The 22388-nt window shown below is 51.3% G+C and overlaps 1 protein-coding gene across 2 annotated transcripts in view; it reads right to left on the bottom strand.

Moving 5' to 3' along the window:
- The window catches only part of SLC13A4 (solute carrier family 13 member 4), a 35800-nt gene extending 17504 nt beyond the window's left edge, over positions 1-18296 (bottom strand). For both annotated transcript variants that reach the window (XM_041002064.1, XM_041002063.1), the window contains exons 1-5: positions 18198-18296; positions 13804-13932; positions 2313-2449; positions 496-668; positions 33-87 (exon numbers count right to left, since the gene is read on the bottom strand). In XM_041002064.1, the coding sequence (XP_040857998.1) occupies positions 33-87; positions 496-668; positions 2313-2449; positions 13804-13932; positions 18198-18296 (593 nt within the window). The remainder of the gene's footprint in view (positions 1-32; positions 88-495; positions 669-2312; positions 2450-13803; positions 13933-18197) is intronic.
- Positions 18297-22388: the final 4092 nt, after the last annotated feature.

The raw sequence follows: 22388 nt of genomic DNA, 5'->3' as shown, positions 1-22388 counted from the left end.
GCTCTGCCTGGGGGGAAGGCAGTCGTACTCACTCTTCATTGACAAAGATGAGTTCCAGGGAAGGCTGGCTGCTTTTCACATCAACACCTACAGAAGCAAAGAAAAACATGCGGTGCTGTGTGGAGGCTGGGGCGCCACTGGGGGTAGGGGATCGGGGTGGGGCTGGCGGGGTGGTGGGTGACAGTTCTCCTTTCCTCCACTCTGCACGTGCAGCGGGGCTCAAAGCCCCACCCTTGAGCACTGGGGACAAGGAGCAGCCAGGGGGTGGGGTGGGATGGGGGAGGTAAGGAGGGGAAGGAAGGGCTGGGTTTGGGGGCCCAGGAAGCCTCAGGGTAGCAGGGCTGGGGTGGGGAAGGGAGGGTAGGGAAGATGAGAGGGGGAGTATAGATGAGGGGGCCATGGGCACCAAGTTGGGCACCATCCCAAGAGGGGGACCCAAGGCAGGAGTGGGGAGGTTGGAGGGGCAAAGGGGAGATGAACTCCAGCAAACTGTACTGATGGGCTCGGCCTCTTCGGTGCTGGAGTTGCCCGCCACGAGCTGCTCCTCCTCGGCACTGACCAGCTCCTGCAGCACGGCGTCCACGATGGGCATCACCATGGCGGTGGTGGACGTGTTGGACAGCCACATGGACAGCAGTGTGGTGCAGCACATGAAACACAACAACAGCCTGAAAGGCAATGGGGCAGGCTGCAGTGGGCAGGACGGCTGTCTACCCGGCACCCTGGCACCTCCTCCAGCCCTGCAGAGTGGGCTGCAGTGGGCAAGACGGCCATCTACCCGGCACCCTGGCACCTCCTGCCAGCCCTGCAGAGTGGGCCGGAGTGGACTGGAAGGACATCTACCTGGTGCCCAGTAGAGTTAGCCAGAGTGGGCCAGGTGGATGTCCACCCTGTGCCCAGTGCCCACAGACCTCCCAGAGCACCTTGGCACCTCCTGCCAGTCCAGTGGTGAGAGCTGCAGAGCAGGGACCGACCTTTATACCGAAATAAGGCCTTATGTATACCTTCGAGCGTGCCATTTGGCATTGTATGGCTTGGCACAGAGTAAGCATTAAAATAGTACTTGCTGAATGACTGAATCGCACTTGAGAAGCTAGCGCCTTTAGCCAGAATAAAAGCCCTCACTTATGTGATGAATTCTCTTTGATGGTAAGGCCAGAGGTGGGTGTTCCAGTCGCTCCTCCCTCTCTATGGAGATGAGCAGAACTTGGAGATGAGTGGAGCTTGGAAGTGATGTGAGCGTTTGGGGGCATCGAGGAATTCCTTTCTGCCCTTGCAATCAGTAACTCTGAGTGTGGCCAAGCCACATAGTAACTGGTGACCAACAGCCCACACTCCTGCCTGCTGCTCATCATTGTCCGCGTGCTGCAGGAACAGCCCCCAAGGACACAGGCACGAGCCGCTGCACCTTTCCGCCCGTGCCTCGGAGTCAATGTGTGAAGGGCAGTGCTAACACAGGTAACCTTCAAATTACTTCTCACTGAGTTTGGAAACATTAAGCAGTGTGCGGCTGTACAGATAATGGATCCTGCTCTTGGAACATGAAACACACACAGACCAGCTGTGTTGAGAGTCTGAGACGAAGCGCCTCACTGCACAATTGCGAGGCTTGCCCCCCGAGGTGTTTCTGCTCAGGGGACAGCCACTTGACTTTGCCATTCCTGCACGTAGGGGCTGAGTGATGCCTGCTGGGCGATGCGATGAATAGGGAACTGTAGAGGTATGTTCAGCAGGTGGTTGAAAGTCCCTGAAATTGGCGCACAGGGGTTTTAAAGAGCTAGAGTGCCAACATGACATGAGGCAGTGCCATTGGGTGCTGAGGAGCCTGGATATGGGCAAGGAGGACATGGGCTCACGCAGCAGCCCGTTGCTCCACTGGGCTAGTTGGAAGACAGGAGCATGCTCTCCAAGGGGCATCCACACCTATAAGGGGTTCCGACAAAGCTCATGGAAAACGTGTATTATGAAAAAAATAATGCATGGCTGTCAGCAAGACTGTGCATCCAAATAAACTCATCATTTAATTCCATTTCCCCCACAAACCCCCTTGGAATTCCCTCATATGCTCTGAGCTGTTCCCTTGCCTCGTAATTTGTTGGGTCCTTCTTTAGACTAGGACGGTAATGACATCCAGGTCATAGATTCAACTCTCATCCATGCTTACTGGCCCACTCACCGTAGGAGATGAGGGGGCTCCATGGCAGTCGGTGGCACCCCAACCTCCTTAGCAGAAAAGCAGGCTGGGGTGGACATCCTACTGTGACCCTGCGGCAGACGGGGAACCCCAGTGGGGTGATCTGAGTGCAACTTACATGCCCGGTTTGGCTCCGGCCATCAGGACCATGCGCAGAGCGATGCGCTTGTGCAAGTTCCACTTCTCCACCGCGGCCGCCACGCAGATGACGCCCACCAGCAGCAGTGTGGTGTTCTTGAAGTACTCCGCCGCCACCTGCGGGGCATGCCAGGGCAGCTCAGCCACCCTCCCCACCCCAGGGCCGTGCCCAGCTGGACCCGTGTCCACCACCCGCCATCGAGGCTGGAAAAGAGGAGCTGGGAGATGGAGATGACTGACATAGCCGGCCGTTGTCGGAGACCGTGCAGTGAGTACCTGCCGGGGCACTTCCTGTGCTAAGAACTTCACAAACATGGTTTTACTTAATCCAGCCAGCAACTGCATAGGACAGACTTCTCCAGTCAGAGAAGAGAGAGCGAGAGAGCGATCGCACAATGACAGGGGCAAGATAAGGGCTGAATCTAAAAATCAAGCACTCAGTTCAAGGCTTTCGAATGCATGGGAGGAACGCAATGACTCGAGCCATTCCTGCCGACACCAGGGTCGACACCAGCAGGAGCTGGAGTGGGGTACTGGGCACAGCTGTGCCAGTGTGGGATATGGGCATCCCAGCTGGTAGGCTAAATGCTCCTCTCCTTTCTCACTTTGAAAAAAAATAAAGATTCATTTATTTTTATTGGAAAGGGAGGTTTACAGGGAGGAGGAGAGACAGAGAGGAAGATCTTCCATCCGCTGATTCACTCCCCAAGCAGCCGCAACGGCCAGAGCTGTGCCAATCCAAAGCCAGGAGCCAGGAGCCTCTTCTGGGTCTCCCACGTGGGTGCAGGGTCCCAAGGCTTTGGGTCGTCCTTGACCGCTTTCCCAGGCCACAAGCAGGGAGCTGGATGGGAAGTGTGGCTGCTGGGATTAGAACCGGCACCTGTATGGGATCCCGGTGCATGCAAGGTGAGAATTTTAGCCACCAGGCTATTGTGCTGGGCCCTCCTTCCTCACTTTTAAAAATATAAACCCCTGAATACAAATTTAACATGAACATGATTTTAAAGAATAAACATGAATATTTTTAAATTGGCGTTTAAAAATTATCAAAATAAACATAAGCTTGTCTTTCAATTCTCATCTTCAATGCTTTTAGAAAATTTCAGAAAGTATGAACATTATCTAAATAATCCTAGGCTTGTCTTTCCAATTCTCATTTTTAATGTTTTTAGAAAAATTCAGAAAAATACTTTCCTTTGTATCAGAAAATTAGTATTGGGGCTGGCAAGGTGGCTTAACCAGATAATATTTTGACTGTAAACCCGGGCATTCCATGAGTGCTAGTTGGTATTCCAGCTGCTCCACTTCTGATCCAGCTCCTTGCCTGTGGCCTGGGAAAGCAGTGGAGGATGGCCCCAAGCCAGGCATAAATTGAGAGGAAAAGATACAGGGAAGTTTAGCTTCTAACCTTAAAATCCTCCTAACATGAGAAAACAAGAAAATTTTGACTGCTGAAAAATTAACATTTACCAACAAAGGAAACTGAAATACTGTGAAATAGATAGCATCTGAAATCAACAATATCTACATAATCAAACTGGTGTTAGACTGACTCCCAAGGTAACCAAAATTATGATGTAGTTATATTGGGAAGATGGAAGGAGATGAAATGGGGCAGTATCCCTGTCTGCCGTAGAAAGAAACCAGCTAGCAATGTCTGCAGGGACTCATTAAAAAGTAGCACTGGGGGCCCAGCACAGTAGCCTTGTGGCTAAAGTCCTTGTCTTGCATGCACCAGGATCCCATATGGGCACCGGTTCTAATCCCTGTGCCTCACTTCCCATCCAGCTCCCTGCTTGTGGACTGGGAAAGCAGTTGAAAACAGCCCAAAGCCTTGGGACCCTGCACCCATGTGGGAGACCTGGAAGAGACTCCTGGCTCCTGGCTTTGGATTGGTGCAGCTCCGGCTATTGCGGCAGCTTGGGGAGAGAATTGGAGGATGGAAGATCTGTCTCTTCTCCTCTCTGTAAATCTGACTTTCCAATAAAAAAAATAAAATCAATCTTAAAAAACAAAACAACAACAACCAAAGTAGCACCATAGGCTGCTGCAGTGGCTTAGTATGCCAATCATCTGCCTGCAGTGCTGGCATCCAACATGGATGCTAGTTCAAATCCTGGCTGCTCCACTTCTGATCCATCTCCCAGCCTATAGCCTAGGAAAGCAGTGAAGGAGGGGTCAAGTTCTTGGGCCTCTGCACCCCCATTGGAGACCTGGAAGAAACGGGGTTCAAATGGTAGCCATTTGGACAGGGAACCAGAGGATGGAATCTCTCTCTTTCCTTCTCTCTGTGTAAATTTGACTCTCATGTAAAAATCAATGAATGTTAAAAGTAAGAATACTAGCACCAGATCATCCCACAGGGAAGGGAGCTTCGTGCTGGAAGAAGTAGTCAGTAAAGCTCAAGATTCCTGATTGTCAGGGTGGGGTGGGGGAGAATTGTTGGTTCTTTTCATGATAACCTTTTCAGTATTTTGACTTTTATATTTTTAAAAATATTTATTTATTTTTATTGGAAAGGCAGATTCACAGATCAGAGAGAAAGATCTTCCATTGGTTCACTTCCCCAGTGTCTGCAATAGCTGGAGTTGAGCTAATTCAAAGCCAGGAGCCAGGAGCTTCTTTCCGGGTCTCCTGAGTGGGTGCAGGGTCCCAAGGCATATTAGGCCGTCCTCGACTGCTTTCCCAGGCCACAAGCAGGGAGCTGGATGGGAAGTGGAGCAGGCAGGACATAAACTGGCACCCACATGGGATTCCAGTGTGTGCAAGGTGAGGATTTAGTCACTAGGCTACTGTGCTGGGTCCTTAGTATTTCCATTTTTAAAGTACATACATCTAACACTTGATAGCATCAATGCTCAAATCATGGCATTTGGCTCCATTTCTCTCTATGCTCTTACCTCATGGGAACATCCCACGCACCTGATGGGGGGCAGCTAGCTGTCCCCTCTGGGACTATTTCCTGGGAAGAATAGCCCTCTGTTTCTGGTTGGCCTGGTTCTTGATCCCACGCCCATTCCTCAGCTGATAACTTGTATCAAAGTTCTAAAGTACAGGAAAGACAGAGAGATGGGGTAGAGAGGCTTCCTGGGAGAGGCGATGACCATGGGGAAGATGCTGCCCCCTAGTGGGAGGTAAATGCAACACAGGGTGGCCATCGCCCGCTGGCCCTTGACATGTGGTCCCTCAAGAATCTTTCCTTTTATTTTAAAAACTTCTATTTATTTTATTTGAGGCGAGACCGAGAACAAGAGATCTTCCATACAAAGGTTTACTTCCCAAATGCCCGCAACAGCCAGGGATGGGCCAGACTGAAGTCAGGAGCCCGGAACTCAGCCCAAGGTCTCCCAGGTATTTCATGTGCTCCTCTCAGGGTGCACGTTAGCAGGTGCCTGGAATTGTAAGTGGATCCTGGCCTTGAGTGTGTGAACTCTGACCTGGGGTGTAAGCACTCAGGGCCTCCTACATGACACCCTGACCACTGTACAGACATCTTTCCCCCAACCCACCCACAGCTCCCCACCAAGCTTTTCCATGTTTATTATTATTATTATTTACTATGGCTCATCTACTTGAAATGAGAGAGAGAGAGAGAGAGAGAGAGAGAGAGAGAGAGAAGCAAGTTAATTGACCAGGACCCTGTGCTCTACCTGGGTCTCCCATGTAGGTACAGAGGTCCAAGCACTTTGAGCATCATTTACTGCCTCCTGGGATGATACATGAACAGGAAGCTGGATTGGAAGTGGAGCAGCCAGGACTCAAACAGGCACTCTGCTGCAGCTGCTGGACCTGCTGCACGTCCACATGTCCCCAAAGCTTTGGAAGGGCCAGTGCCCCCAGGACTCCTTCCGCAGGGGCCAGACAGACAACACTCAATTTTCTGCTACTGTGACACATGCCATGGTTGAGCACCAGCTTCTCTGCGGTGGCTTTTTGGGGAGACTCAGTGCCTACAGCACAGGGTGGCACTCCTTCCTCTGGATTCACCCACAAGGGAGGCAAATGGCACCAGCGGGCAAGTTAACCTTCTGCCTATCAGGTATTTTGCAATTCCTTTTTCCCTTAAGCTCCACAGCCGTCCTAGGAGGCCAGGGCTGCCTGCACTGTGGACTAACTCATGGCAAGGGAGGTGCTGTGACATCAGGGAGTGACGAATTCCCAACAACATTATTTTTTTAAATAGATACAGAATTATCTAGTTTCTTTTTATCCACATGTTTTACTTGTTTTACTTTCTGAAGTTCAGTTGCCTGCTGTCACCTATTGTCTAAACGTACTCAATGAAAAACTCCAGAAATAATTCATAATTTTTTAAGTTGTATACCATGATGAAATCTCTTTTCGTCCCACTCTGTCCTGCCTGGGATATAAATGACCCCACGTGTCCAGCAGGTCCATGCTGTATATGCTACGCTCCTGGTAGTCACCGAGTACTCTCTCCACACTCAGATGGACTGTCATGGTGTCACAGTGCTTGTGTGCAAGCACTCCTGCTTTTACGTGGACGTAAGCCAGAGTACAAAGTTATGTAAAGGAGGCACCAGAGCCTAAAGCATGGAAGGTCAAGTTCATGCTGGTTCCATTGGTAATGCTACAGGCTATTTAGGAAAAGCCATAGGGTGAGTTTCTGTAGTGTCTATATCTACATTTTCAGGCATCCTCTGGGGAATCTCGGAAACAGAACAACTGTATGCTATATTTCACATTAAAAATATATTTGTGGCTGTATTCCAGGGGCGCGGAAGGGTCCCCTGCCAAGAGTCATTTGGACTTATAACATGATTTGTCGGCCATAAGAAACCGTCAACTTAAAAATTAGCTCGTTACCGATTTGTTGAATTTTGAGTCTCGCCTGCGGTTGCTTCTGCAGGGCCAGACTAAATGATTTAGTGGGTCTCCTGTGGCCAGCAGGCTGGGTGTTCCCCACATCCGCAAGGCTCATCCTAGAAGTGTGGGGCGTGGAGACCTTACCCTCACTCACTCCGTCTTGGCTGACTCCGTCCCCAGAGAGGGGAGACAGACACAGGCCGACAGTGCCGAGGGCAGCCATCTTCGCCCAGCCCCCTGAGGAAGGTGGTTTTATGGCCCCGCTTTTCAGGTTAGGGAATGGCCAACTGGGATTAGTAAGAATGCTGTGTTTGACATTCAGCCCTACCCTACTCTAAACCTGGGGTTGACCCTGTCTGTCTGTATTTGCACCTCATTTGCTCATGCTGGCGTCAAGAAGCTGGTCCCCTCTCTGAGTCAGAGAGCTGCAGCGGCGTGCAGATCCCTTAGGGATGCGGCCCTCTGGTGCCTGGCTGCTGGCTGGACCGAACCAAGATCTCTTTGCAAGTTAGTTGCAGGGGGCAGAGGTGCGTGTGTGTGTGTGCGTGTGTGTGTGTGTGTGGCCTCTTTCAGCGGCAGGAGGGGTGCAGTCCCTGTGGAGACAAGTGATGGGCTTGGGCAGTAGAAATATCTGTGGCTCCGAGGCTCCTCAGAACAACTGTGCAGTGAAACCCTGTAGATCCCAGGAGTGGAAGCCTGAGCCAGTTCCCTCTCAGCCCTGAGCGAGGTCCCGGCGGGGCAAGAGCCCCGCACAGCACGCCGCTCCAGTCCCTGTCTAAGCAGCCGAGCCAAAACCTGGCTCTCTGCCTCCCCCGCCCCCTGGGGACAGGAATGCAGTTTCTGCGTGGGCTCAGACACCCTGCTCCTCACCTGATCTGCATCCCCGTGGACAGAGGCTCACACAGTCGTGTCCACTGCCTGGGAAGGCTCCAGGGCCTGCGGGTTGCGGGAGGGCAGGCCCAGGCTGCCAGCACTCCCGAACTCCGCTCCCAGCCCAAGTTTCGGCCCTTTCATCTGTTTTCCACATTAAGTCTTCCAAGATTTGGTTGAAAGAAGAGGTTTTGTTACTTAGAAAGGATTCTTTAGGATCTCTGCCATAGAGCTGTCTGAAGGCGAGCCCCAGAAGCCGGCCCACCCCTGTAGAGACATTGATTCCCAACCCCCACTCTGCCTCAGTCTCTCTCCTGGGGCTGATGAACTGCCCAGCCCCAGGGAGAAGGCTAAGGCAGGTGCTGGGCTCGGTGCCTGGGGCAAGGGGACCGCTGATTTCACAGCCACGTTTGCAGGCTCTTGCTTCAGTCCTGGACGGGGAGCTCAGCCCTGGGCTGCTTCTGGACACCTGAGAGTGACAGGCAGCCTGGGCTCCGTCCCCGGCCCCGCGGCCCACAGGTGGGAGGAAGGTCAGCTCCCTTAGTGAGCAGAGGCCAGAACAGCAGAGCAGGGAGTGCATTCCGAAATGTCCTTGGTTTAAAACAAATAGAGCAAGGCGGAAGGGGGGCGGGGGGCAGGGAGAGCCAGGCAACCGGCCAGCCTCCCGCAGGTCAGGCAGGTCAGGAGCCTGCGGGGACAGCAGATGCAGGACATCAACTCCGGCTCATGTGGCTGCCCAGGCCGTTTGTTAACCCAGCGGGAGCGGCCCGTGTTCTTGCTTGCCCCGGCAGGAGCTGGAATCTGAATGAGACTGACCGGGAGACAGCTGTTGGAGTCCAGGGTGAGCGGGACCGCGGGGATGCAGGCGCGCGCAGGCGCACACGCGTGCGGCTAAAGGACGGCCGTAGAGAAAGTGTGAGATGACAGTCATGAGTAGCTCCTGACCCTTGTCTCCTGAAGAGCCACCCTGAAGCCTCAGCCTTCAAAAAGCTTCTCACTCAACCCCCACCCCCACCCCCACAGTGTGTCCTACAGACAGGAAATCAGAGCAAACTTGCTTGACCAAGGGATTGGGCATGCCCAAGCCAGAAACACCTGACCAACATTTAGAAGGGGGCTTAGAGGATGACAGGATGATGGCAGTGAAAGTCACAGTGGAGCCAAGACAGAATCCCAAACGTAAAGCCCAACCTAAAATCCAGCACCACGCAAGCCCTGCGCACCTGCGGAGGCGAACAGCAGCTGCCTGCTCACCAGCAGACCCTCCAAGGGACCCTAGCGCCCAGCCCATTTTCCAAGGCCCCTAGTCCATCGGTGGTAATCCCGACCCAGCTACGAAGCCTGAGCTCGGGATCAGGAACACCAGGGCTGCCTGGGACAAGCCGTTCCCTTAGACAGCGGGAAGCGCCCTTCGTGTTCTGGCTTGACCCTCAGAGCCAGGGGGTCTTGAGGGCCGTACCAGCCGGTCACCACATGCCCTTCTAAGCTCTCTCCTCTCACTCACTTTCTAGGTTCTTGACATCCCGGCTGCCTATCTCTGGGTGAGCTTCAGATTGCAAGACTTTGGAACTCAGGGTTTATTCTTTCAAAAGCTGCCCGTGGTCTGTAAAGCCGAGCGGCTAAGAGCTCCTGCTTTAAATCATAGAATCTTGGATTCAAGTCCTGGTTCCGCTACGCACTGGCTGTGTCGCCTTGAGTAGATTGCTTAACCTCTCAGAGCATGAGTGTCCTACTCAGGAAAAATGAAGAACGACGGCCACCTGACAGAGGGTTCAATGGCACAGTGTGTGCCCATGACCTCCCATGGTGCCTGGCATATGGTGAGCAGAGTCTCAGCAGCCACATTAGGCTGGGATGACTCACGCTGAGCCTGTACTTAGCCATCAGCCACGAGTCTCTTACATGATCTGCTCCTGTTTACCCTTATTCAACTTCCCTTTGTCAGTTTCAGCCCATTGCTCACCCTGTCACAATGATCCTGTCACCACATATTAGCTAGCCATCCAACTGAGTCATGGCAGATCTGCCGGCTAGCCCTCGTCTTGGCATCTGAGCTCTCCCACCGGATGCCCGCAAGTTACTCCACGTTCTGGTTCGGCTCTTCAGCCAGCCAGCATGCTGTCCCACCATCGGATCACCTGGCCCACACTGGCTCCCTGAGCGACAGTGTATTTTTCTCTTGGAAATTGTGAAGGTGCCAAGGAATAGGTTAATTTATACTCAAGGGCTTCTGTTTCAAAGAGTGGGGAGGTTACCAAGCTTTTTAAAGACTAATTAAAAAGTGGTCAGCATAAAGTCTGGGCACTTCACAGTGAAATTCTCATTCATCTAGGATATGCCTGCATGGGAGATTGTACAAGGCCTGTACACGGCCGGAAAGGAGGCACGCTTGCATGTGCTGGTGTGGGAACATGGCCTGTGCTGGTGTGGGGCCCAGCTGTGCTGGTGTGGGGGACAGCTGTGTTGGTATGGGGCCCAGCTGTGCTGGTGTGGAGGACAGCTGTGCTGGTGTGGGCTTGTAGCCTGTGTTGGTGTGGGGGCCAGCTGTGCTGGTGTGGGGGCCAGCTGTGCTGGTGTGGGGGCCAGCTGTGCTGGTGTGGAGTAAAGCTGTGCTGGTGTGGGGGCCAACTGTGCTGGTGTGGAGTAAAGCTGTGTTGGTATGGGGCCCAGCTGTGCTGGTGTGGGGGACAGCTGTGCTGGTGTGGGGCCCAGCTGTGCTGGTGTGGAGTAAAGCTGTGCTGGTGTGGGGGACAGCTGTGCTGGTGTGGGGGACAGCTGTGTTGATGTGAGGGCCAGCTGTGCTGGTGTGAGGGCCAGCTGTGCTGGTGTGGGGGACAGCTGTGCTGGTGTTGGGAACAGTAGAGCTGACATAGGGTAGAGCAGAACAGGTGTGGGGGCGCAGATGGTGGAAGAGGCATTTGCTCTGCAAAGTCAACTGGCTAGCAAGAGATTAGATGCCATGTCTTCCACCTTGCAGGCACTGTCCTCGCATCGGAGCTAAGCAGGTCAGCTAAGTAGACTATATTTGGACTAAGCTGCTCCCCGAGGCCCAACCACTAAACACGGTCACTGTCCAAAGTCACCTCAGCAGATAGATGGATGGCAAAACACACCTCCTTAGTCCCCACTGTGACAGCAATGTCTGGTCCCCGAGGGCAGGCTTCCTTTTCCTCTCACAGTGTCATGTTACCCTCATAAGCCATTGCCTCCACAGACCCTTCCTGGCTGTGCCAAGCAGCGGGCCCTGAATGGCTGTTGCCTAGCAACATCTTTCCTGTTCTGTGGGATGGGGCTGACAGAGCCACCCCTAAATTCCCGCTGCAGGCAGTCCTGGCAGAAATAGAGCCATCATGCCCTTTACAGCTAAGGCGTGCTGTTGGCGTGGGGGCTGCCCAGAGCGAAGCACAAATGTCAAGTCTCTTGATGAATAGTTATTTCACTTTAAAATATCATTTAACATTCAGTTATTTCCAAACTTCACTTTTGTCCCCGCCCTCTACTTTCACTCCTTGTCACCCCTGGCCTTCGGTTTCCTGATTTTTCAAAAGGAACCTGACGAACAAGTTTGTTTCCCCTCTTCTGGGAAGAGTCAGAGTTAAGGTTGATTTTTCTTTTTAGGCATGGATAATGTACTCATAATAATTTTCTTTCTTCAAAAGAGAAGGGAGAAAATTGGAGTGGCTGCTTGGTGATTCTGGGGTCCCAGAATCTTGGGGCTATACTCTCTCCAGGAATAAAAGCACAGCTGAGAGTTTGTGAGGTTCTTTTCATTTTTTGGAGTGTCTGAGGCTATGGCTTCTGAAGGAAGGAACCCAAGACCCCAAATGAACAAAACTGGTCAGCTGATTCCATTCACTAGAAAGACAAATACAACAATGGGGGTAACTGCCCAGTTCTATGGACTTACAAAAACAGTTTTATAATCCATTATGAAGGCATGCCATAGCCCCTCTTTATTCTTTGTCCCTCATACCAAGGAGGTGGAGAGACCCACAATTCTTAGCATAACTCTATATTTACAACACCATGAGGCCACATAATGCTTTGTGAAATGTTTTCCTTATGCAATAGTAAGCATAATAGCATGGCTTTCATAGAAACCTTGAACTCTAATTAGGGGTTTGAACCCAGTTCTGTTATTTCCTACTTTCTGATTTGTGGCAAGGTCCTCATCTACAGCATGGTAATATTAAACTCACCTTGTAGAGCTTGTGGAAGTTGTCAAATGCTAAAGGTAGCACCTGGACCTGGCTGCGTGGCCTAGCGGCTAAAGTTCTCACCTTGAACATGCTGGATCCCATATGTGTGCCGGTTCTAATCCTGGGAGCCACACTTCCCATCCAGCTCCCTGCTTGTGACCTGGGAAAGCAGTCGAGGACGGCCCAAAGCCCTGGGATCCTGCACCCGCATGGGAGACCTGGAAGAAGTTCCTGGCTCCTGGCTTTGGATTGGCTCAGCTCTGGCTGTTGCGCTCACTTGGGGAGTGAGGCATCAGATGGAGGATCTTCCTCTCTGTCTCTCCTCCTCTCTGTATATCTGACTTTGCAAAATAAAAATAAATAAATATGTATTTTTAAAAAGTAGCATCTGTGGACTGTGGCCTTCTTTTAGTCAGGCATTCAAATATCAGTTTCCTCTTTACTTTCCAAGCCTCTGCTCTTCACCTCACTTCCACTTCTGCTTTTTAGTCTTCACAATCAGAAACGCTCAACAGAGGTCAGGTGCCAGGATGGGACTGTCCACATGGAAGCAGGTGTTAATGTAGGAGACCCTCGTCCATCCCTCTCCTGGATTCTGTCTCCTTCTCTTCTCTATCTGCGAAAGGCCCAAATGTTCACTTTGACATTTGGCCACTATCTGGGCTTGATGCTGACATTTTTTTTGGGGGGGAGAGGGAGGGCCTGAGCTTCTGAGAATGTCATGGAATGTGAACCAGGAGGGCAGACGTTAGAGAGCAATCGAAGAAAGACTGTGCCGAAACTTGGAGCTGGAAAGAAGGCAGAGATAGATAACAGGGCTGCTAGGACTCAGGAACCCCTCTATTAACAAACGCTTGCTGAGCATCTATGCAGTGTGGGTTCAGACTCATTATGGGATACCTTACAACGGGAGGCCTGTCTCCAGCTTTTGTGTACTTACAGGCTAAGCAAACATACATAAGACTGAGGCATTGCGGCACAGGGTTAAGCCACCGCTTTTTGCACCAGCTTCCCACATCAGAGCACCAGACTGAGTCCCAGTTACTTCTGATCCAGCTTCCTGCTAGCATACGGATGGCCACGGATGATGGCTCAAGTCCTCGGGGCCCTGCCATCCGTGTGGAAGACCTGGATGGGTTTCCTGGCTCCTGTTTTCCTGGTTGTTGTGGCCATTTGGGGAGTGAACCAGCAGATGAACAATCTCTCTGTCTCTCCCTCTCTGTGTCACTCTGCCTTCCAAAGAAACAAATCTTTAAAAGAAGAGAGCCTGAAAAAAGACCATAAACAATCTAAGTACGGGTGCCAAGCACATAGCACGTGCGAAGTTTGAGACCGCAGGAGCAGTTGCATGTGTTTAATCAAGGAGAGCTCCCTGAAGGAGGCAGGTTCTGAGCTAGTTTGGAGGAGGTAAGAGTCATGGGATAACGAGCGGGAACTCAGGGTCTGCACAGCGGGTACACGGTGGATGGAGAAGGCCCCTCCCCTCCGGTGTTCTGTGAACCTCCCGTCACCCAGAGCCCTCTGTCATTGGCCTGGGAGGGACCGCAGCAGGGTCTGGGGCCCACGTGGTCTAACCTCACTGGATCGGAGCACTCCGAAGAACGGGTAGAGGAAGGCAGGCACCAGGGCTGCAGCTCCAAGAGGTACTGCCTCGGACACCCAGTACACGGCGGTCACGATGAGCACGTAAGCGCATGCAGCTTCCTGGAAGGGAAGCAAAGAAGAGGTCAGGTCCCAGGGACAGTAACCATCACCAAGAACCAAAGAAACCCTCAGCCTTCACAGAGACCCCGGGAGGCGCAAAGCTGAACTTGGCACGCGAGTGTGTTGGACACGTATCTGGAAGGTGGCGTTACAGGTGCTCCACGTGGTTTACATCAGCACGGAGCGAGGGAACACTGGACGGCAGGCACATCACAGATCTGCTGGTTTCTGAAACTGCAGATGGTGGGGTCTGGTCAGCTGCAGCCCCTAGACCCAAGGTCACAGACTATGCGAGTGGAGCTCAAAGCTTGAACTCCAACTGAGACACAACCTGGGAAGCTGATGGGATCATCGAAGTTCTTGGGGTAGTTGGGGGGTGGAGTCGGTGTGAGATCACCACTCCCAAGTTCAGTGTTTGTGTGTAAGCATAGAGATGTAGGGACATTAGATGCATATCCAGCCAGAGAAGTGGATCGGTAAGTGACATTTATGCATCACCTGGGAGGTTGCTCTGTGCGCTCAGGGCTACATGCATGCGTGTGTGCGCAGGGTCTGGAGCGTGTCTCTAGGGTTATCCCAGGGATATCTGCGATCCAGACCTCTTCTCCAGCCACACCCCAACAGAATAGCCAACTTGCCTGTAAGGTTTATAGGCAAATCATGTAAATCACAACCTTAACGCATTAGACTCTCGGAAGAATCTTAAGAATGGCTTTTCTGCTTTAAAAATGAATTCATGATGTTGAATCCTCATGCTTCAGACTGTCTGCAGAAACAACGCAATCGTAACTTTTAATTAGATAAAGGTTAGACAAGAGCTAGACGACTTTCCCCTTCAGTTTTCTAGGCTGGGCTCTCACAGGTTGCAGTATCACTGGAGAACTGGTGGAGGCGCTGTAGGGAGTGTGGCGAGAATGGGCAGGAGAGGAGAGGAAACGCTAAGTTAGGAAGAGCAAGAATGAGCTCCCAACTCAGTGTTCCCGTGAAGATGTATGGGACCTGCTGCTCCCTGGTGGTGGCGGCTGGCCTGGGCAGCGTAACATGTTCAGCAGCCTCTGGCCTCGCCCCAGGGGTGATGACCACACATATCTCCAGTCATTTCCACAGGACCCTTGCAGGGAAGCTGGGGAGACACAGATGCCCCTGGCTCAGCTCTAACCAGGTCTGGGCTCATTGACCGTGGAGTCTATTCCGCGTGCCTGACGGCACAGACATTTCCTGCAGAATAGAGCTGGCACTCGGAGCCATGGGCCTGCAGGGGCTGGGGGGCAGCATGGACATTTACCGGCATTTCTGCCAGTCCGTTCTGTTGGCTTGTTGCACAACCTAGGAGTGCACAGAGTGAATACACATAACATTCATAGCAAAAGCCAGCCCTCTGCTAAGGCGGAGGAAAGGACACCCTTGGGAGAAACCACTGTCCGTGGGGCTTGGCTGACGGGAGCCCAGTGACTCAGAGCCATCGCAGAAGATGTGCAGGTTGACTCTGCTAACATAGTCCATCAGCTCTGAGCTCCGCTGAGGCTGGCCGATCAGGAAACCTGACAAATCTCGCTCTATTTGTAGCCCCTCGCCCTGAGAATAAGCTTGTCCTCAAATGCTTGCATAAAAGTTACAAAAAGTCAGAGTGGTCAGTGAGGGGCCACAGGAGTGATTAACCTGGCTTGGCTGGATAGGATCTTGCTCCACCCCCCTGGTATTCATGGATTATAGGGTTTGAGAAATGGGAACTGGGCCCAAGGACTGTTGACTGGAGTTCCCACTGAGATTTTATCCGGGGCCAAAAGAGCAGAGAGAAGATGAAGCTTTGGGAAGCGGCTGATAAGACAATAGAATCAGTACTGGGGCAGTGGGTGCAAAACTGGCTGCTTTCAGAAGAGAATGACCTTTGGGGGATACCCCCTCTGGAGTAGAAGTCACACTGCCCCAAGGGGCTCAAAGCCCACTGGAGCCTCCTTATCTCTGTGCTGGGAACCAGTGAGAAGGGCAGCGCTTAACTCCAGTTGACCATAAAGTGCACAGGTTGTCTGTCCCTTGTGGGCATCTTAGCTCCTCCAGAGAACTTTGGTTTTTCTTGCCCTGCACATTGCAGGGCTATACATTAAGAGGAATTTGGGTAAAGCTGAGATAAACCTTTCCCTGAGCTGCTTAGGAACTGGAAGAAGTTACTTGAGGAAGTTTCCAAGCTGTTTTCGTCTAGCGCTAGAGAGAACTGGATAAACCACTTGTCTTATCTGGTTTTCCTTAGCACAGAAGAATGAATGAAAAGGCAGCTTTAGAGGTCTTGCCACCTGTTTCTTAGTTCATTCATGAAATCCACAAAGATTTCCTCTCACTCCCTCTCAGTCTGCTCAAAATTGTATTTGGACAACCCCAAATACTCTCTGATGCCTGAATGTGGCAGCCTGGTGACCTGGAACCCAGCCAAGTGTCAAGTAGGGGGCTCAGTCAGTGTTGTATGCATTGAATTGGACTTCCCTGCTGGCTAATAGTTCCCTTAACATACCAGGGGGGAATGTTCGGGAGCTCTCCAGCCTCCTTACGAATGCCACTGAACCACAAGTGGGTGGGGGTTTGGTGAGTATTCTGGCAAGGATTGAGGTGTTACCGGTTCTTTTTTGCTTCCTGTTTTAGAGATAGAGCATTCAAAAGTGAGACATTCCTATGTGGAATGCTTCCTGGTTTCTTGTGTTCAGGTCAAGAATAAGGAGGGGGCAGAGTCTTAAAAAAAATTAGCCTGAGAGGGTTAAGTGCATGCAACTTTATTCCACTGGGCATTCCTTAGTCATGGGTACCCCGTTTTTCCTTTCCTTTTTTTTTTTTTTTCCCATGGCCTCTTCCTTTTTTACTATGGTAAACAAGACCAGCACTTCTGGCATTAGGGGACCAATCAACAAGCCAGGGAAGTGTATTCTGATCCTTCCTCAAAGGTTGCTGTGATGGTGGCTGTGAGGAACCACCAACACTGCCCAGGTTCCCAGCCATTCTGCCCCACTCCAGCCCAGAGCAAGTGAACCCACATAGGAACTTTCAAGATGAAGTATCAGAATCTGTAGCTTTTCCGAGAGAGGCGCAGGATGAGCGAGAGGCATCCTCTGGGTTGGAATCTAGGCCGTGCCTCCTGCAGGCAGTGGGCAAGGACAGCAAGCTGACTTCGGGAGCAGCCAGGAGACTCCCGGGACAGCCACGGAAAGAGGGAAGGTGCCTCTTGTCAGCCTTCCCTTGACTCAATCTGACATTGAATTCAGACACAACAAAAGGAGGAAGGACAAAAACAATCAGGTGCATTTGCACAAGTAGAAAATGGAGGAAGAAAAATGTCGGAAGCCATCACTGCCTGTTCATTCCGGCCAGCTGTAATCAGCAGCTCCCTGGCACTTGGGGCTGTTTATTCTACTGAAGACTTAAACCAGCTTGTTTTAGAGCAGAATATTCTAATCCCTTCTATTTAACTTTTTATTGTAATCTTGGTTACCAAGTTACTCCGGAGCCGAGTAGAAGTCGCTGTTTCCCTCCCACAAGCATGATTAGTCTGTCTTGGCTCATTTGTCCTAAAAATCTCCAAGGCAGCGCTAGCTGGGAGCAGGGGCAAAGCCACAAAGGAGGAGGGGGAGAAGACCAAGAGAGGAGGAAACAGGGCAGGCAGGAGACACCCCAGAGCAAGCCCAGGGCCCAGCCAGAATCCGGGCTCCATCTGCTCATGCAGGCATCATCTAAGATTGGTTCAGAGTCCTGCTTTGGGGGTCTGTGGCATCTTTCTGGTGGGCTCGTTTTGCATCTGTCCTTCCGGAGCACAGAGAAGGAAACACGTGGCCAGGGCCAGGAGGACAGCTCAGTTCCTAGTTCCTTCCTTCAAGTTCATGGGGAGCATTTGTGGTTCAGCGATCTGACACATCAAGGGCCACCGACCCTCACAGCCCCAGTCTCCCTCCTCCCCTGTGGCCTTCCGGGAGGTCCACTGGAGGTTTTATTCCCAGTTGCCCTCAAGTACAGAGATGGTCGAAGGCTGACCCTGATCCCAGACATACACAGGCTCCCCATGGGACCCTCACACGCTCTCCCGAGTGGGCACCCCCAGCACTGAGTGCGGCCCCTGGCTTGGGAGGCATAAGGTCCGTGGATTCGGACAACGTTTTGGAAGAAGGTGTTTTGCCTTCTTGGGAGGAACATCCCCATTTCCCTTAACCCACCAACCCGGTAGTGGGGTACAGCTTACACGGTCACTTCCCACCCATGCGCGCGTGCCAACTGGGGCATCTACTCACGCTACTGGGGTGCAGGACGGGCAGGGGCAGCAGCAGCAGTGGCACACAGACGACCAGCAGCAGGTTCCGGGCCCGGAGCAGGCCCTGCAGCCAGCCCATGGCGGCCTGGCTCCTCGGTTGCTCCCCTCGGACCCGCTCAGCTGGCGGGACTCCTTGACTTTCGGCTCTGCGCGGCTCCGGGTGCAGAAAAACGTCTTACACCTTAGCTCTTGGCTCCCAGGAGTCCTTCTCTGGTCTCGAGGGGGCAAAGCAGGAGGGCAGTTTACACCCCCGGTTTCAACAAAAGCCTGGGCTCCTTGCCTTTGGCTTTAGGTAGGATTGATGAGCATGGTTTTATGGCCAGCAAAAAGGAACTGGGAAAAAATTATAAATGGGGGCATAGCGGGCTCCTCGGCGCTCGGTTAGCTGTAGAGTAACTCCATTCTGGGGGTCCGCAAGAACCCGCTCAAGCAGTTTAAATGACACCTCCGCTGCTGCTGCTGCTGGGGCTTGAAGAAATCATTTAAAATCTTTACCAAGTCAAAAATGCCAGGCGCGTACCGTGCTGGCCGTCATCTTTCCTCCCAGGGCTGGCCTGTTGCGAGGCGCACCTGTTTGCTTGCCTACCTGCGCCTGCTGTCAGTCAGAATCTAGTAGCCCCTTCCCTTAAAACAAGCAGAGTTTGTTAGAAGTGCAGGCAGACTTTGGATGGGGTTGCTGGTCTCTCCCAGGCCCTGACACCTGAACTCTGCAAAATTCTTTCCTCCCAATTGGCTTCCTACTTCGAATTTGCCTTGAGCCAAGGCCTCCAGAGCAGCAGAAAATCCCCAAGACATTCCTTTTTGTCACAGGACAAAAACTTGCTGGAGGCCCACCTTAAACTGTCCTTCACCAATGGGAAGCCAGAACAGAGGCGGTAGCTCCACCCCTTGCTGAAATCCAATCAGCAAGTTGAAAAGAATGAGCCAGTATCTCGGCCAGAGGCACTTCTTGATTGGTCACAGCGGGGCCTGCTGATTCTGCAGAACCTAGGCAGCTTGCAAAGCTTATTTTTTCAGTTTCCCAAACATCCTAGGGGTTGGAGTGATGACCATCATTGGAAACAGAATCCTGCTTTCCACAGCACTGCTTTCTTGTGTCAGGGCATAGGATTCAGAGTATTCCCAGCAAGGGCCACCTGCTGATCTAGTACTTAGCAAGATGTTGCACCTGATGGAAGCGGAAAAGGCAACAGCGATGCTGGAGGGTTTTGCCCACAGAGCACAGTATCAAACCTTTCAGACTTCTCATTTGCTCCAGCACGTGTGTGTGTAGAGGCAGAGCATGTGAGCCTGTCCTGGAGACCCCAGACCCCCAGACCCTTTAGGGAAAGGATGGGAAGGCCTCTCTGGAAAATACTAGACTCCAGCCTCATTCCGGAGGCGCCTCCAGCCCAGATGTCCCCAGTCCCTCTGGTTCGGGCAGGTGCTGAGATGTTCTTTTTTGGCAAGGAAGCAGAAGGCCTTTTGGGGTTGGCACACAGGGAGGAGGTGGGAGGGAAGGGAAGTTGACAAGTTCAACAGCAGTTATCACTCTGGAATTCTTTTTGCTTCCAGGCTGGGAGAAACTGTCAGCTCTTTCTTCAGGAATGACTGTGGCTTTGAGTCAAGGACAACAAAAAAAGAAGAAAACCCCAACCCTTTTCTAAGGGCTGGTCCTCAACAGCACTGCTTTGAGCCTGGAGATTCTGAGAGTCAAGGGGTTGTGAAACCCATGAGCTCTTGAGTTTGCAGAATGCAAGGAATGGTACCTTTCCAAGGTGTACAGCCATACCAGTTGAAAACGATCCCCTGGGCTGAAGATAAAGTGCCGAGGGAAGTAAGCCCCCAGAACCAGTTCTTCTGGACTTCAAAGGCGCGTGCATCTGTGGCAAGCCCAGGTTGGCTCTGAAATTCTCTCACCATTGTAGGGCTCCTTCTTTAAAAGGACTGGCTACTGTATTTATTACATTCTGGCCTCGTTTTTGTCATGATCTGGAAACGTAAATAATATCGTATGTGTGGTATTTTGGCTGCGAATGTGAAAGAGACTAGATGATGATAAACAGCTGTGGAAGCCAACATCTGCTGTCCAAGTAAAGCAACTTCAGATTCCTCGGTGCGGTCATCTAGATAACGAAGATTCCAGGCGGTTTAGTAGCACAGTCATGGCATTTTTATGATACCATAAGGATTATTTGTTAAATAGCATTAGGTGAGGCAAATGACATAGTCACTCTAGCAGTTCTCCTTTACGTTCTCCACACATTTTTCACGATGAAAACACTCTCTCAGCAAGTGTGAATCAGAGTCCACTTGTGTAAGAGGTCCAAAGTGGTCAACCTTTGGCAGCCCCAAATGGAAGGATGGCGGCTGAAAAAGCGCTAGATCTCTTGTGCGCATGTAGGGATACTTAAAAAGGTCATGGCGAATCAAATTAAATGATGTTTATTTTTAGTGTGTGAAAAACTTGAAATGGGTTTTTCACAATACACATTTTCATGGACTTTCTAAAGACCCCTTCGTTGAGTTAACATTATCATACCTTTGACATTGGTTAAGATGATAACTTTTAGGAGTTTTTTTTTTTTTTTAACTCAAATGACAAGAAATGTTAAGATGCTTAAATGGGTTAAGAAAGTAAAGGGTGTTGTGCAAAGTCATTTAATGAGTATTTAGTTTTGAATCTGTTTTGTTTACTTGCAGAACGCTTCGATTTTACCACTAGGGTGATTCTCTTCTCATTCAGTTCAAGGTGAAATGACAAGGCAATGAAAGTTTCAGCACAAAGATGTTTCTACGTGCCTCTTAAGTGACGCTGGAGATGGCCGAGGGATTCCCAGCCGTAGGGAAGCATCAGGGGTTGAGGTCATTCAGTTTTCCGGCAGTATAGCAATGGCAGAAATAAGTCCATAAACCACAGACAAGGTCCCACCGTGACCATCACACCCTCAGGTTATTCTATGAGTCAAGATGACAGAATGCAATCCCGCTGTGGTTGTGGAGAGCATGGTCTGCATGAGGCCAAGTGGGAGTGTCTGTTCCTATTCGTTCTGCTTTGTCTGTTCACTGGGTTAAGACTAACTTTAAAAAACGAATTCAAAGGGCAGAAGATGAGTGAGAAAGAGAGCGAGAGCAACAGCCAGGGGTTGGTGGATGGGGATGGCTGGGGCTGGATTCAAGAGCAGGTAGCATAATCCAGGTGTCGCAGGTGGGAGATGGAGACCCAAGTACATGAGCTATCACCACTGTTTCCCACAGTGCTTATTGGCAGGAAGCCGGGGTCAGGAGCTGGAGTGAGGAATCAAACTCTGGCATTCCAGAATGGGACATGTGTGTCTTAACCACTTGCTATGTTAATTCCTGTTCTAAGCAGCAGGGTACTTTTTGGGGGGGTTTGAGGGGGATGGTGAACAAAATATTTCATTTTTCATGTCTATAAAGTAATTGTTATAAATGTTTCCTGGGGTAAAAACCTGCCTTTAGACTAAAAGAATGTTTCAAAATCTCATTGCTGCAAATGAAGTTTTCTCTTTTATAAAGGTCATTCCTTCTTTTTCTGTTGAGTCACTGATGGCCACATCGATTCAGGCCTCCCAAGTGCCCTCAGCTGTTGGTTGCTGGATGAGTGCACTGCTCTTGCTACCAGTGATCCTGGGATTGACTCTTCACAGGTCTCTGGCCGCTGGAAGCAACCATTTATCATAACACAGTCGGTGAGGACTGGGCTCAAGAGATTGGGGTACAAGAGGTGCCGAGATCCCAGCAGGGATGCCAGACCGACTGCACTGTGTCTATCAGCTGAGGTCAATGTTGGTTATCTCCCAATCTCACATCCAGGAGAGTGCAACGAAAACAGAGTCCTGTCTGTAGGTAGGTTTTATTCAAAGGAGACGGAAAGATAGTGTGTATCTAGGTATGAGCAGTTAGAGGGATGGATGAGCAGGAAGAGAGAGGGAAAACCAGTCAACCAGAAGGGGCCTGCAGATATATCAAGAAACAGATGCAGGCCCAGCACAGTAACCTAGTGGCTAAAGTTCTTGCCTTGCATGTCCGGGATCCCACATGGGCACTGGTTTTAATCCTGGCTGCTCTACTTCCCTTTCAGCTCCCTGCTAGTGGCCTGGGAAAGCAGTTGAGGATGGTCCAAAACCTTGGGACCCTGTACCTGTGTGGGAGATCTGGAAGAAGTTCG

The sequence above is a fragment of the Ochotona curzoniae genome, unplaced genomic scaffold, assembly GCF_017591425.1.
Source record: "Ochotona curzoniae isolate NIBS_2020 unplaced genomic scaffold, NIBS_Ocur_1.0 scaffold_2476, whole genome shotgun sequence".
NCBI classification, from domain to species: Eukaryota; Metazoa; Chordata; class Mammalia; order Lagomorpha; family Ochotonidae; genus Ochotona; species Ochotona curzoniae.
This window is presented reverse-complemented; position numbering and strand designations above follow the sequence as displayed.